Source organism: Osmerus eperlanus, chromosome 6 (assembly GCF_963692335.1).
Source record: "Osmerus eperlanus chromosome 6, fOsmEpe2.1, whole genome shotgun sequence".
Classification (NCBI taxonomy): Eukaryota; Metazoa; Chordata; class Actinopteri; order Osmeriformes; family Osmeridae; genus Osmerus; species Osmerus eperlanus.
The window spans coordinates 4,402,438-4,419,811 of NC_085023.1; the positions used below are offsets into that span (position 1 = coordinate 4,402,438).

General features: G+C 41.2%; 1 protein-coding gene across 1 annotated transcript in view; it reads right to left on the reverse strand.

Moving 5' to 3' along the window:
- The window catches only part of LOC134021968 (NACHT, LRR and PYD domains-containing protein 12-like), a 248,064-nt gene that overhangs the window by 42,354 nt on the left and 188,336 nt on the right, over positions 1 to 17,374 (reverse strand). The window contains 6 exon segments of the mRNA XM_062463092.1: positions 348 to 521; positions 1,850 to 2,023; positions 2,964 to 3,137; positions 4,084 to 4,254; positions 7,251 to 7,421; positions 14,658 to 14,825. Coding sequence (XP_062319076.1) covers positions 348 to 521; positions 1,850 to 2,023; positions 2,964 to 3,137; positions 4,084 to 4,254; positions 7,251 to 7,421; positions 14,658 to 14,825 — 1,032 coding nt within the window.

Here is a 17,374-nt window from a genome sequence, read left to right on the forward strand (position 1 = left end):
AGAGTGCTACATGCTGGCGTTGACCAGATTAAACCTGATACAAGGTGCTACATGCTGGTGTTGACCAGATTAAACCTGATACAAGGTGCTACATGCTGGTGTTGACCAGATTAAACCTGATACAGGGTGAAAATTGCTGGTGTTCTTGTTGATCATTGAAAGACTGACCCATGTTGAGAACTGCATCTCCTACTTTTTCGTTTTTCATAACTCAGATTCCTCCTTGCAGGCATACGTTTACTAAATTATTTAAATAGCAACCACATTCTCTAAATCCAGCATCCAAATACAATGTGTGATGTGTGATAGTAACTCTTAGTTGTTTGCTGTTGAACATGATTACTGACCTTAACGTCTCCAGTTTGCAGAGTGGATTCCACTGTAGATCAGAGAGCAGTTGCATTTCTGGAATCTGGAGGTCATTGTTCCTCAGGTCCAGTTCTCTCAGGGTGGAGGGGTTTGACCTCAGAGCTGAGGCCATAGAAGCACAGCCTTCCTCTGTGACCCCACAGCATGACAGCCTGCAAAATTGATCATATAACATACTTGACTCATCTATGTATATACGTATACATAAGTAGAATATTTTAGTACATTATGTCAAGATGTTATCTTCCATGTTTCTGTCTGTGTGTTGAGGCAATAGCTCGTCACACGGCTCCCCTCCACTGCTGAGAAGGAAGAAGGACGTGTCTAATATTGGTGCTGAACATGAATCCTTCCACAAGTATCACTTGTGTTTTGTTCCAGTACAGAAGTCAAGTTGATTCAATGATTCAAGCCTGAGCCAACATTCAGAAAAATTTAATTTGCTGATAGAATATGATATCAATATAAGTATTCATATTCAATTCATTGTCATGTTAAATCATACACCTGAACTGTTCATACCACATTGAAGAGAATTACTAGGGCTTTTTAAGGATACAAATAAACATATGATTATTTAAGGCTAATCATCCTTTATCAAGAAGATTTCACGCAGCAATTTTTACAAACATCTTCTCTGTCATCAGTTTCTTCCTCTATATCATCAGACAGCTTCATTTTCAACCACTTTCATTACAAGATATGTTTATTTATCAAGTTTCACAGGAATCTGCAAAAAATCGAGGTTAGAGAAAATATATCTTCAAACATCTACACAACTGCAAATGCTCCACCACCCAGTCACCATGGTACCCTCCAGTGTTCAGTCACCATGGCACCCTCCAGTGTCAAGTCACCATGGTGACATCCAGGGTTCAGTGCTTGATCACCTCCCTCCTCTTCCTCCTGTACAGTCTTGCTCTTGGACAGATCCTAATCCATCATGGGTTCCTCCACCCTCCCTGTTCTTAGCCGCTGCAGTAAATTCCTCAATAAACTTCAATAAGTCCAGAACTCTGGTGCCCATATGCTCACCTCCACCCACCACCAAGATCACATCACCCCTGTTCTTCGCAACCTCCACTGGCTCCAGGTTGAATAAAGGATTCACTTCCAAATACTACTATACCTATAAAGTCATAAACAACCTGGCACCTCCCTACCTCTCCAACCTCCTCCTCCACCACAACCACTCTCAAGCCCTGTCTAGGAAAGCTGCATAGTGAATTGTCTTTGTGTTACTGTGTTAAACTCCTAATGATTAATCATTATAATGATTTTTGTTTAGTCATTTAAAAAACTCTTAATTCATCAAAGGAACAATGTCTCTCCCACAAATGTCCATCACATCCTCATGGTTGTAGCTCATTCCTGGCATGCAGTTTCAACGTAACCAATAAGCAACCACATTATCTAAATCAAACATGCAAATGTAATTTAATGTGTAACTATTAGTTGTCCCTTGAACATGATTACAGACCTCAGTGTCTCCAGTTTGCAGAGTGGATCCTCCAGTACAGCAGAAAGCAGCTTCATGTCTGAATCCTTCAGGTCACTGTTGCTCAGATCCAGATCTCTCAGAAGGGGATGGTTTGTCTTCAGAGCTGAAGCCAGAGAAGCACAGCCTTCTTCTGCAATGTGACAGCCTGACAGCCTGTAGAAGGATCATTACAAGAAAGATTACAAACACTTTTTCTGGCCCCGCCCTACCTCTCCAACCTCCTCCTCCACCACAACCACTCTCAAGCTCTGGACCTGACAGGGCCTTCTCAGTTGCCGCACGCTCCCTCCCAAACCGAATTGCAACATGCCTGCTATTTTTCATAGAGGCCATCAAAACCCACCTTTTCAAGCTTGTGTTCACCAGTTAACCTCCTGTGGTGGAAATTTGGAATACAGTTATAATGTGTGTGTTTTATATATGAGGAATGTGTTTTAATGGAAGTCTAAAGTTGGTTAAGAAGCTTGATACAATGAATGTTGAATCAACTCCATTTGGTAGAGATGCCATTTGCAGTTTATGACACCTGGGGAGGATGAGACAGCTGGTCTGGAGACAATGTGGATTCAATTGTATTGTTATTGTGATCTGAGGGAGCAGTTTAAGATAGATGAACTGATCAAGCTGCTCTGACCCTTCCTGTTGCATGGGTGGTGTTAATTAAATACTTGTTTGAAGATGTCCACACAAAGGACAGTTGACCATTTGACTGGTGAACTCCTGTGGCTTTACTATCTACTGATTGGGGAGAGATGCCACATCAAAGAACTGTGGGACACTTGGTATGGAGTCAAACTGTCAGTGAGCAGTGCTGACCAATCACAGAGTTTGCTACATTGATGGATTGACCATCAGAAGAACCATTTGATCTAAAGTTTATATAAGGCAGGGTTTTAGGGTTGTTCTTCATCACTCTTGCGAACGATCTGTGGCTAGCACCTCCTTTGTTATGACTGATCACAGAGTACAAGCCATCTCTTGACTGTTCAAATCTACACAGTGCCAGTAGAATTTTTCCACAACACCTCCCTTCTATCTTTCCCCTTCATGTGTGATTGAAACTATTAGTTAAATACTAAACATGATTACTGACCTCAGTGTCTCCAATTTGCAGAGTGGATTCCCCAAAACAGCAGAGAGAAGCTTCATATCTGATTTCCTCAGGTCACTGTTGCTCAGATCCAGATCTCTCAGAAGGGAGGGGTTTGTCTTCAGAGCTGAGGCCAGAGAAGCACAGCCTTCCTCTGTGACCCCACAGCATGACAGCCTGCAACATTGATCATATAACATACTTGACTCATCTATGTATATACGTATACATAAGTAGAATATTTTAGTACATTATGTCAAGATGTTATCTTCCATGTTTCTGTCTGTGTGTTGAGGCAATAGCTCGTCACACGGCTCCCCTCCACTGCTGAGAAGGAAGAAGGACGTGTCTAATATTGGTGCTGAACATGAATCCTTCCACAAGTATCACTTGTGTTTTGTTCCAGTACAGAAGTCAAGTTCATGATTAAAGCCTTTCCAGCCTGAGCCAACATTCAGAAAAATTAAATTTGCTGCTAGAATATTATATTAATATGCATATTCATATTACATTTATTTTCTTGTTAAATCATACATCTGAACTGTTTATACCGCATTGAAGAGAAGTACTAGGGCTTTCTATGATAGAAATATACATATGATTATTTAAGGCTAATCATCCTTTATCAAGAAGATTTCACGCAGCAATTTTCCATCAGGACCAAAATCTCAACCAGTCCATCCACCACCTATTTTGCACAAGTAATTTTGCACTATGCTGCCCAATTCATATCATTTTGTATCTTATCTTGTACTTTATATTCTATATTTATATCTATTTTATATCTCATTGTTTAGCTCTTTAGTACATTGTTTATCTTATTTATACATTCAACGTTTTACTTTTTTTTTAAATTAAGATCCATATTTGTTTATTGTATGCACCTTCATGCCACAGTAAATTCTGTCTTTACTTACATGGCAATACAAATAAATTCTGATTCTGATTATAACCAAGGTATGCAGACTACCATCGAATAATTATCAATCTAATGCTCACTGATGACAGAAAGCAACTTTGAGCAACCAACTTGAGAATAAATTATATTGTCTAAAATCAACTATATGTAGATATTGTGCTATTATAGCTTTACTATTGTCTCATGTAGAACATAAATACATACCTCAGTGTCTCCAGTTTGCAGAGTGGGTTCCCCAGTCCAGCAGAGAGCAGCTTCATGCCGGCATCCTTCAGATCATTGTTACTTAGATCTAGTTGTCTCAGGAAGGAGGTTGACTTCAGCACTGAGCCCAGAGAAGCACAGCCTTCCTCTGTGATGTGACAGCCTGACAGCCTGTAGAAGATTATCATTAGGGAGGGATCACAAACACTTTTTATTGTTATCTCTACTCTTGATGCATGATTATGCTTTGCTTATGGTCTGCACCTCTTCTTCAACACCGACCACCTCTGGAAGAGTGGAACTCTCTCACTGAATTGCTCCTACCAAGCTTTCTTAAATGTTTTAACTATGAGTTTCCATGAGAGTTTAACATTTGACTCGAACACAATGACAAAGTAGCCAGTAACCAATGTGAAAAATGAACCTGCCTGAGAAGCTGATTTTACTAAGCTGGATTGTACTTGTGAAATATCCCCAAAACAATCCTTTCTAATGTATACTGAGACATCATGTGGTCTTCCTGAGGTATTTCTAAGTCATATAATGTGAAATGTAGGCCATCAGTGAATCTTTTGTTCTAGACTGTCTAGTGTCTTTCTGAACCAATCAGATCATAATTCCCTTGGTACTAGAATCAATACAAGGTTTAGTATCTCCTATGATCAGTACTATAGACGAGATCTATGGCACTGTTGTACTGACATGATCAAACTATCAGTGAATATATGACACTGTTCAGGAATGGTTAGCTTGATTGTGTTATTGTGACATGAAACTTAAAAGATTAATTCACCAGTGAGATACAATAACACAATACATCCTTTGGTATGTTTTGGAATGGTTCGAACACAGTAGTGACCACATACACACTACTCCTCATGATACTGGTTCAGACAGTAGTGACCACATACACACTACTCCTCATGATACTGGTTCAGACAGTAGTGACCACGTACACACAATCCTCATGATACTGGTTCAGACAGTAGTGACCACACACACACTACTCCTCATGATACTGGTTCAGACAGTAGTGACCACATACACACTACTCCTCATGATACTGGTTCAGACAGTAGTGACCACATACACACTACTCCTCAGTCATGCAGTCTGGATGTGCTCACAGATACTGTGACAGAAGTCAAACATCAGCTGTATACCAACATGCACCAGGGTGAGTTATAACATCGACAAACCCAGGCTCATTTCATGGAGCACTTGGCTGACCAGATGTTCTTCAGCTGTTTGTTCATCTACGTTTGTTGAAAGCATGCAATAAATGAACATCTGTGCACACAATATGATTCTTAAATGACAGTAGTAAAAAATTGTATTGATACAATATAACCAGTAAAAATACTGGTATCAATTCAATCTGAGGGACTTTAAACAATCCCCAACTGACAGTCAATATGTTTTATGTTTGAAATTTCACTTGGTATGGGGTGAGTTATAACAACGACTAACCCTGGTTCACGGATAAACTCAGAAGGCTGAGGTTGGACGAGGAGGAAGCGTCCAGGAGTAGGGACAGATCCAGGTTCAAGAAGTCAAAGACCAGGTTTAGCAAGGTGGTGAGAGAGGCTAAACAACTGTACTCTGAGAGACCACAACACCTACCCCTGCTAAGCAGCTGGGCCAGACTCTGTCTCTCCAGCCACCCTGAAGCACTGTGCTAAAAACACGTCTCTGACTCTCAGTCTAGCAAGAGAATTCATAAATCCAAAAGACAGCAGAATTAACTTAGACACTTAGAAGAATGTGTATTAGTTGATTACCTCCCCACCCAGAGAAAGCAGAATTTAACTGTAACTGCTACTTTTAAATGGTTTACTATTCTCCTGATTCAATGTGTTAATTTACTGTCACTTATTATTCTCAGACCATATTAATAAAAGAGATATATGCCCACTTTCCCAGACATGGATTAAGCCTAGTCCAAAAGTAAGTAGGTCGAATAAAATGAAGATCTCCATTGAAAATTGTTTTTAGTATAGGACTACGCTTAATCCATGTCTGGGAAACTGGGCCAAGTTCAAAATCTCATTTCATGGAGCACTTGGCTGACCAGATAGATGTTCTTCAACTGTTTGGTCACCTAAGTTTGTTGAAAGCATGCAAATGCATGAACATCTGTGCTCAAAATATGATTCTTAAATGACAGAAGTAAAACAAATGGTTTGAATCAATATAACCAGTAAAAATTTGGGTATCAATTTAATCTGAGGGATTTGAAACAATCACCAACTGACAGTCAATATGTTGTACGTTTGAAATCTCACTTGGTATATGAGGCACTTGGTTGACCATCCCTGCATCTCAACTGGAATACTACCATCCTATAAGGTATAGTATGTCAGAATGATGGTGAATATCCAGTTATATAGTAGTATAATACAACAAGCACACTTTTCTTGCTATTTCTAATTCCCTTCCCTTCATGCAGTACAACAGGAGTCACCCACAGGGACAGCAGCACAACAGCCACCAGATGCAAACTGTGATGTATTATGTATAGAAAGAAACACTTGAGGACGAATAACCACAGAACATGACATCACTTTACAGGGTTTTCTCTGAACGAACGTCTTAGTTCTTTCCAACTACTTCCTTATCCAATCAGTTACATGCATAACAAATACACACTACTCCTCATGATACTGGTTCAGACAGTAGTGACCACATACACACTACTCCTCATGATACTGGTTCAGACAGTAGTGACCACATACACACTACTCCTCATGATACTGGTTCAGACAGTAGTGACCACATACACACTACTCCTCATGATACTGGTTCAGACAGTAGTGACCACATACACACTACTCCTCATGATACTGGTTCAGACAGTAGTGACCACATACACACTACTCCTCATGGAATTATTGAACTCTATTATGGGACTAGTCTCTGGTGAGGATGAGTCCACCTACAGGTGGGAAGTTGACCATCTGATGAACTGGTGCAGCCTGAACTACTTGGATGGCCACATTTGAAGGCTGGCAACCTGAATGACTCTACCTTGTGGAATATGACCCTAGCCTGCCCTGAATATTCCTTGGCAGGCCTCCTTGTATCTTGAATTAACCACAAACTTGCAGCCAGTGTGTGGTGTGTGATATCGTGTAACAAGTTGTTGTCTGGTGAATTTGATTACATACCTCAGTGTCTCCAGTTTGCAGAGTGGGTTCCCCAGTCCAGCAGAGAGCAGCTTCATGCCGGCATCCTTCAGATCATTGTTACTTAGATCTAGTTGTCTCAGGAAGGAGGTTGACTTCAGAGCTGAGCTCAGAGAAGCACAGCCTTCCTCTGTGATGTGACAGCCTGACAGCCTGTAGAAGGTTATCATTAGGGAGGGATCACAAACACTACTACCCTCTAAAGGTAGAAATAAAGAATATCAGTCTGATCATTTTCCTATCAAACACGAAGGTTTGATCAGTCAGATGACTGTCTGTCCTGGTTGGTCAACTTTCCCTTTATCTTAAATGCAATACCATCCTTTAATATGTAGAACATTGTACATCCAGTTACATAGTAGTACAGTATTCCAAGAATGTATTACATACTACATCCAGGAGCAGGTCTCTCAGTATACAAGGCACCTTTTGTGACCCATAACCTTTACTGCAGAGTTAGGGTGTTAACCACATGAAGCATGTGAAGCAGTACATTAGCAGAACAATACAAAACATACTTCCCAGGTCAACCTACAATAATATCATGGAGTAGTTTGTCTTATACACATTCCTGTCATACCCTGATCTGTTTCACCTATGTCATGTTTGTCTCCACCCCCTCCAGGTGTCTCCCATCTTCCTTCCTACCCTCATTTATTCCAGTGTTTTCTGCTTGGGACCAGTTTTTGTTTGTCAAGCCTACAGAAGCCTTCCTTGTGTTTTTTCTACCTCCTTTAGTCTTTTCTGCCTCTTAGTTCCCTGCTTGGCCTCCTGCCTGCCCTGACTTAGTGATGGGGGAAACAAAGCTTTCCGAAGCAACAAGCTATTTGAAACAATTGTGTCACAAAAGTATCGTTTTTTCGAAGTGTTTGATACATCGTCTCTCTAGGGACACCTGCTGGTCAGTTCATGGTATGGCAACTGTATCGAGAGATTGAAGGAATAGAGTGACGTCAAGTCCTCGGACGTTAGTCTCACAATCGTCATCAATTTGATAAATAAAGGTTATGTGACAAATGTTTCGATGTGCAGGTGTCAAAAATATATGTTGTTGTATTATAAACAATGTAACGTCTTTGCTCATTTACATTCCTAACATTTATTTTTTGGTTCTGATAGCATTATTCACATGTGAAGTCAGGTTGAGTATGGCCTTCAGGTAAAAGCGCTGCCCTTCAGTCTAAAAGAGTGAGTTTGAAACCGCTGACCTTGTTTTAGTGGAAGTATATGCTAAATGAATATTTATGATTTGATATTGTAGACTAGCGGCTAAGGTTTTGGAACATGCTTTTGCAACCGTGAAAGGGATGGCCACATTTGAAGGCTGGCAAAACTAGAGAAAGATGTATGTGTTTGTGCACCTACTCTTTCACATCTGTATATATCTCTGTCTATGTAGCTCTGGCAATCTATCTGTATCTCTGGCTCTGTCAATGAATGTATTCTATAGCGTCCGTAAATATGTATACTCTCTATAACCTATGAATATTAGTGATTTCTGATGTCTTCAGCGTTTGAATAAAACGCTGTTTGTCTCGGACTGTAGCACGACACTGTCATCTGCTCGTGTGACGTCCGAAGCTTCGACAGGTGATCACATGTTTTTTGCCCATTTGAAGCCACGCTCGACACGTTTGTGTCGGTATCAATTGACTCGAAAGGTCGATACCTTTCGATACTGAGCCCAGAGAAGCACTGCCTTCCTCTGTGATGTGACAGCCTGACAGCCGGTAGAAGATTATCATTAGGGAGGGATCACAAACACTTTTTATTGTTACCTCTACTCTTGATGCATGATGATGCTCTGCTTATGGTCTGCACCTCTTCTTCAACACCGACCACCTCTGGAAGAGTGGAACTCTCACTGAATTGCTCCTACCAAGCTTTCTTAAATGTTTTAACTATAAGTTTCCCTGAGAGTTTGTCCTTGTCTTTCTTGAGGGTTTAGGTTGGTTTAGGTCCAGTTCTATGGGTGTGTGTGAAGCCCTCTGCGACATTGCTTGAAAAAGGGCTATACAAATAACATTTGACTTGAACACAATGACACAGTAGCCAGTAACCAATGTGAAAAATGAACCTGCCTGAGAAGCTGATTTTACTAAGCTGGATTGTAGTTGTGAAATATTCCAAAAACTATCCTGTCTAATGTATACTGAGACATCATGTGATCTTCCTGAGGTATTTCTAAATCATATAATGTGAAATTTCAGTGAATCTTTTGTTCTAGACTGTCTAGTGTCTTTTTGAGATAATCAGATCACAATTCCCTTGGTACTATGATCAATACTAGGTTTAGTATCTCCTATTATCAGTGCTATAGATTAGATCTATGGCACTGTTGTACTGACATGATCAAACTATCAATGAATATATGACACTGTTCAGGAATGGTTAGCTTGATTGTGTTATTGTGACATGAAACTTAAAAGATTAATTCACCAGTTAGATACAATAACACAATACATCCTTTCAAATGATGTATTGTGTTATTGTATCAACGAGTAAATGGCTCGTTATACCATTTGTGTTATATGGTTATTCAGTTATTCCAAAATAAAACAAAACAACGGAATCCAAGCATTTCCCCATAATCCGGTTCTGACATCCGAAATGGACAAAACGATATTACGAGCCTATTTCATCTTTTGCAGATATCAGCATAAAGGATATGGAATAATCAAAACATCGATTAATGGCTGGTTATACCATTTGTGTTATATGGTTGTGTCATTTAAAAAAAAACCCGAAACAACCAAAAACAAGCCGTTATACTTAAATGTGTGTTCGACTTACTAAAGTGACAAAACGATATTACGGCCCTATTTTGCATTTATCAACACGGGTTTCAAAATAGAAAAACCAATGGCCACAAGGTACACGGACCTATTTGCTGGGGCATATTTTGAAAATTAAATCTCAAATGTCTATTTCTTTTTCATTTTAATTAAGTGAAAGATTGAGCACTCTTGAAGAAGAAAATTAAAATGCAAATAGGATGATTGATTACTAATTTCATTTATGAGTCAAATAATGCAGCCACATTCTTAAAATGCAAATGCATTTCTGGAAATGCATTTGCATTGGAATTTTGGTAACGATTTGCTTCCATAGGTTACTTCTACCTGGAACAAAATGTGATACCAGCAAAATATTTCCAAACACAGTCATATTCTGTAAAGTAAACCTGAGTGTTACTTCAACAATAACAAAAAACATGTCCCTCTAGTATTCTGAAATAACAATCTTTAATCCAGTCTGGTTGTCTTTGAATTCGCTGGCTCCTATTTTGAACACTTTCACTTGGAGCAGTCTCCGCCGGCCTCTGTTCGTCTGCTGGAAGAGTGAATGTCTCTGGCAGCACAGACAGGCGCCAAGCATCCCACGTTCTCCCATCCGTCAGTGTATAGCTGTGAGCTCCTTTCTGCTGTGTCACTTTATGAGGCTCACTGAACTTTGACTTTCCTTTCTTGACATGCACAGGGTTTCTTACATGCACAAGACTTCCTGGGTGCAATTTAGGAGTCTTAGCACGTCTCTTGGCATCAGTGTACTCTTTCATGTGTAACTGATTCTTTGCAGCTGTCTCTTAGTTCCTGGTCCTGAACAGTGGTGAGCTTTGGCTTGACAAAGAGGTTGGTTCTCATCTATCTTCCATACAGGAGCTGGAAGGGTGACGTCCCTGTGGTTGCATGTAGTGGAGCTCTATAAACTGGAAGGAACTCAGTGACGTGAGTTTTCCACCAAATTTTCTCTCTCTGTGCTGTGATGATGCTTTCTTTACACCGTTTAGTCTCTCTACAACTCAATTTCCTCCAAGAAAGAGGACATTTCTGACGATGTTAGCTGTGGGCTATTATCTGTCACCACAGCCATGGGGTTTCCTTTTTCACTAAACACGGTGCTCATAAAACGTCATATCACTGTAGTTGTTGTACATGGTGGAGCAAAACACACCTCTGGCCACTTCGAATAGTACTCCATCATAGTAATAGCAAACTTACAGTCAACAGGACACCTTTCAAATGGGCCCAAAATGTCCAGTGCAAGTCCCTTTGCCTTTGCTGTCTTATCATTCAACTGTCAGGACACACAGGTGGTAATGACACACTGCTCCAGTGCATCCATCTTAGGCCACCAGTACAGGTCTCTGAGTCTCTGTTTTGTATGGACGATGCCTTGATGGCTCTCGTGTGCTCGGTGTACCATGTGAGAACGTAGCCTTACTGGCACCACTATTCTGTGACTCCCTCTCAGAATAAGTGACTCTTACATGGAAAGTTCCTTCCTAATTTGGTAGTAAGGCATCATGTCTGTCGGCAGGCCTTTGGATGACGCAGGCCACCCTATGGTCATGTAGACTTGCAGCTTACGTAGCTCTGGACAGGAGAAGCAGGCATCCGTAAAGTCAGACTTATGGTGTGTCCCAGGTAGGTCAGGTTTTTCTGGTAGTATTTACACTTCGCTGTATTCAGATGTAGTCCAGCGTCATGTAACCTGTAGAGTACCGCTTTCAGGCGAGTTTCATGATCAGCACGGCAAGATGAGTAGACAATGATGTCATCACCAACTCCAGGTAGACCTTGCGGCACTATGGACATCCTTTTCTGAAATGCTGAGATGCTAGTCCATAACAAACTCGCTTGTATCTGAAAAGCCCCTCATGGGTTATGAAGGCAGTCAGGTCTCTGCTGTCCTCATGTAGAGGAACCTGGTAGTAAGCATTTGTGAGGTAGATGGTGGAGAACATGGTTTCTCCCCTGAGTTCTGAAAAGAGCTCCTCCGTGTGAGGAATGGGGTAACAATCAGTTACCACCGCCTTGTTGGGCTCCCTGAGGTCCGTACACATCCGTATTCTTGTTGAGCTCTTTCATTGAGTCACAAGGATTGGCGACACCCAGGGAGAAGGGTCTATCTTCTCGATGATGTCAGCGTCTAGCAGAAGTCTTAATTCAGCCGAAACAGCATTCTTGACAGAGAAGGGCAGCCTCCTATTTCTGCTGCATAGGTTTCACATAATCTCTTACTTCTACTTTCTGCACTAAGTTTTTCACACAGCCCATGGTAGGTAGAGGTGAAGCTGTAGGGGCAGGCAAGGGTGGAACCACTATTTCTCTCACTGTCTGTTCTGATCTGAGTTTTACTCTGTTTCCCACAATGACCATTTTCAGTGCCTGGATTAAGTCTAACCTAAGCAGTGGTGAACCTGATTCTACAATGTAAAATGAGGCTGGAGCAGAACATTTATCATGTATCCATTTGTTTCCAGTTGTCCCAATACTGGGATTCCCTGTCTTGAGTACGTCACCAGAGGAATCTCAGCTTGTTTCAAGGGTATGTCACAGAATGAGTTCTCATAGACCTCAGCAGGCAGCAATGACACTGATGATCCAGTATCCACTATCATATGGAATGGCTGCATATTAGGTAATGTGCCTCATTCTACAGTGCACATTATTTTCTTATATTTTGGGACAGTATATTTTAGAAATATCACCGTCAGCTCAGGAATAACCACCTCCCTCACCTCATGTTTTTGACCTGAGCGGCACACTTTAGCAAAATGTCCAGTCTTTCCACATGATTTGCATATTTTGTTTGCGGCAGGGCATTTTGTGGAGTTTGCCAGGTGCTTATCCGAGTCACATCGGTAACATTTTTGTGTACATTTAGAATTTGTTTGACATTTTCTTGAGTTACCTGTTCTGTTCGGACGTTTCTGTTTCTTCTTTGGCAGCGTATTCATCTCCCTCACCGGCACTCCACTGTTTGAGAGTTCACTTGCATTGTGTGTGGCTGATTCCACTTGATTAGCAATCTGTATGGCTTTATCCAGAGAACGTTTATCTTCTAACAGCAAACGTTCACGTATGCGTCCACTGAAGGCTAAAGTGTTTTTCTCTCTCTATTTTTTTTTAAAGAATGACAATAAAATCTATCTAGATAAACTACGCTGGGCCTGCTGAACCTATACCTCTTCCACAGATACTGGTCAGGGAAGCATTACTTCTGTTTCTGAAGACCCGTTGGGCTGGTGGGATAAATCTTTCTCTTTGTCTTTGTATAATCTGAGCACCTTCATCCACAGGGTTGTCAAAGAACGGATACGCCATAATTGATTATAACTTGTCAAAACCCACTGCTTAGTTTAGGCCTTATTTTATGTCAATTAACCAATGACTTTTGAAAACAGTTAAAGTGACATGATTTCTTAACTTGTTTATTTAAATTAATACATTCTTTGGAGATGAAGTAAACACGTAAAGTCTGCACTTATGTTTCCGAACATGGACAGAACAGAAGTGCTTTGTGCACTGGAATTCACTCGACGGAACTGTCTATTGACGTTCTGTTTTATAATGTCATTTTTTTACATAGTTACAATATCTATGTTTCTTTAAGCGGTAAAAAGTAAGTTCCTTTGTTATAGACAGTCGAATGTAAGAAACTGAGGCTCTGTGGTGTGGTTTACTCTGTAGAAGGGACACTCAGATTGTCTTAAGGTATTTATGGTGTTGTTTTATGACACCTAACTAAGAGCCAGAGGGTCTTAGTTGGGTCTCGGGATTGGGGAGATGGTTATCAGTTGAGCGAGCTGACCTAACCTTTTGGCCAAAGAGATGGCCAAGTCAGACATCCTGTTTGTGTATTATTAACCATCTCCTCATTTAGAGAGGGAGCTGTGACATCAAAGAACTGTGGGACACTTGGTATGGAGTCAAACTGTCACTGAACAGTGCTGACCAATCACAGAGACCGCTATATTGATGGATTCACCATCGGAAGAACCATTTGTTCTAGGGTTAGGGTAAGTTTATATAAGGCAGGGTTTTAGGGTTGTTCTTCACCACTCTCTCGAACGACCTGTAGGTTACATCTGCGTGTCTTTCGCTATGACAGGTCCAGAGTACTCTGTTAATTATTAATTTGTACAAACTAAATAAATTGTATTGAAACCGCCATCTTGACTATTCAGATCTACACAGTGCCACTTGAATTCTTCCATTACAGTTTCCGCCTGTTTTACTGGGATTTTCATGCACAACCATCTCTAGGGTTTACAGAGAATGGTCCAAAAAAGAGAAAATATCCAGTGAGCGGCAGTTGTGTGGTCTAAAATGCCTTGTTGATGTCAGAGGAGAATGGGCAGACTGGTTCAAGATGATAGAAAGGCAACAATAACTCAAATAACCACTCGTTACAACCAAGGTATGCAGAATACCATTGATTACTTATCAAACTACTCCTCACTGATGACAGGAAGCATATCTTATTCTTGGCATGATGTTTATACCCAACTTGAGAATAAATTATATTGTCTAAAATCAACCATACGAAGACATTGTGCTATTGTAACCTTGCTATTGACTCATGTAGACCATGAATACATACCTCAGTGTCTCCAGTTTGCAGAGTGGATTCCCCAGTCCAGCAGAGAGCAGCTTCATGCCTGAATCCCCCAGGTTGTTGTTACTCAAGTCCAGCTCTGTCAGATCTGAGGAGGGGAGAGCTGAGGCCAGCGCTTCACAGCACCGTTCTGAGAGGTTACAGTCATTCAGCCTGCATGACATAAGGAGAACATGACACATCATCAGAGTCATAGTTTGTACGATAGGATCATACAATAATCAAATATCACATCACAGTATGTCCTAAATCATATCATTATTAAAATTGCTTTATACATACAGAGCAGTTTTGGAGTCTTTGACCACTGGCAGCAGCCTCAGAAGACCTTCCTCTGATCTGGAGTATATCTTCAGGTCAAACACATCCATCTTCTCTTCTGAAGTCAGCAACACAAAGAACAGAGCTGACCTCTGTGTAGATGAGAGCTCCTCACTGGAGAGACTCCCTGAGCTCAGGTAGTGTTGGATCTCCTCCACCAGAGAATGGTCATTCAGTTCATTCAGACAGTGGAACAGATTCATGCATCTCTCTGGAGAGGACTCCTCTCTGATCTTCTTCTTGATGTACTTGACTGTTTTCTCATGGCTCTGTGTGTTGCTTCCTGTATGAGTCAGTAGGCCTCGTAAATCAGACTGATTGGACTCCATTGAGAGACCCAGGAAGAAGCGGAGGAAAAGGTCCAGGTGTCCATTCTTACTCTCCAAGGCCTTGTCCACAGCACTCTTGTAGAGGTGGACGTCTGAGGTGGACTCATCACTGTCTGAGATGGACTCATCACTGTCTGAGATGGACTCATCACTGTCTGAGATGGACTCATCACTGTCTGAGATGGACTCATCACTTTCATAGAGGTCGATGTCAGATGTGTCTGAGGTGGACTGAGACATCAGATTCTCATTGTTGTTGATGAATGAGAGACACACAAACACAGCAGCCAGAAACTCCTGAAAGCTCAGATGGACAAAGCAGAACACCTTCTCCTGGAAGACTTTACCATCCTGTCTGAAGATCTGTGTGAACACTCCTGAGTACACTGAGGCATCACGGACATCAATGCCACACTCTGTCAGGTCTTTCTCATAGAAAATCAGGTTGCCTTTGTCCAGCTGGTGAAAGGCCAGTTTTCCCAGTGACAGAATGCTTTTAATGCTCTCTTCATCCCAGTGTGGATCTGTCTCAGTTTCCCCATGATACTTCACCTTCTTCTGTTTGGTCTGTAACACCAGGAAGGCTGTGTACATCTCAGTCAGGGTCTTGGGCATCTTCTCTTTCTTCTCTGTTCTCAGCATGTGCTCCAGGACTTTCACACACATTAGGGAGAAGACTGGAATGTGGCACATGACGTAGAGAGTCCCTGATGCCTTGATGTGTGAGATGATTCTCTTGGCCAGGATCTCATCACTGCATCTCTTCATGATGTACTCATCCTTCTGAGCATCATTGAACCCTCGTACCTCTGTCACCAGGTCAACATACTCAGAAGGGATCTGATAGGCTGCTGCAGGTCGAGTGGTGATCCAGATGAGAGCAGAGGGAAGCAGGTCTCCTTTGATCAGGTTGGTCAGCAGCACATCCACTGAGGTGAACTCTGTGACATCACAACAGCTCTTGTCCTCATTGAAGGCTAAGGGCAGTCGACACTCATCCAGACCATCAAAGACAAACAGAACATTGTACTCGTCATAGTTGGAGATTCCTGATTGTCTGGTTTCTGAGAAGTAGTGATGGACAAGTTCCATCAGACTGAACTCTTTTTCCCCCAACAAATTCAGCGATCGAAACGGCAGAGGAAAGATGAACTGGATTTCCTGATTGGCTAGTCCCTCAGCCCAGTCCGTGATGAACTTCTGCACAGAGACAGTTTTTCCGATGCCAGCAACTCCTTTTGTCAGAACAATTCTGATAGGTGTATCTTGTCCATCTGAGGGTTTAAAGATGTTGTTGCATCTGATGGCTGTTTCTGGTCTTGCTGATTTCCTGGATGCTGTCTCAATCTGTCTCACCTCATGTTCTTTACAGATCCCTCCACTCTCACCCTCTGTGATGTAGAGATCTGTGTAGATATTCTTGAGAAGAGTTTTTTTGCTGTGTTGAGATATGCCCTCAAACACAGTCTGAAACTTCTTCTTTAGTTTAGATTTGAGTTTGTTGATCACTTCAAGAACAGCTGGATAAAACAACAAACATTTCATATTTATTAACATACCTATACAATGCAACATACCTACATCTGTATAACAGTACCACTACTAATACCTTTCATAGCTCAACATACAAAGTGGATATTGCTTTTTAATACAGTATTTAGAGACAGGAAGCATTTTGCTCGGTTGTGATAAATTATTATGACTGATAATATGAGATAGAAATTATGTTCCCTGACATACAGTATATGGAAAGTGCAGTACCTGCTGTATAATATAGACTATAAAGTCATACACTAACAGTACATCATATGGTTTAGTCCTGAGCCTAATGTTAATGTAGGGCTGTAATGAACAGGGAGACTAAAGAGGGTTTGTACTGTTGAGCATGAGGGGCTGAGTTGTTACATCAAGCCGTTGGCTGATGGCTTCTGAAAGGCAGGCTAAAAAAATAATAAAATAAACCAAGTTAAATATAAAGGCTCACCCTTGTCTTCACCACTCCTGTTTGTCTCTCTACCTCTGTCTTCATGGTTGCAGTGCCTGAAAAAGTGA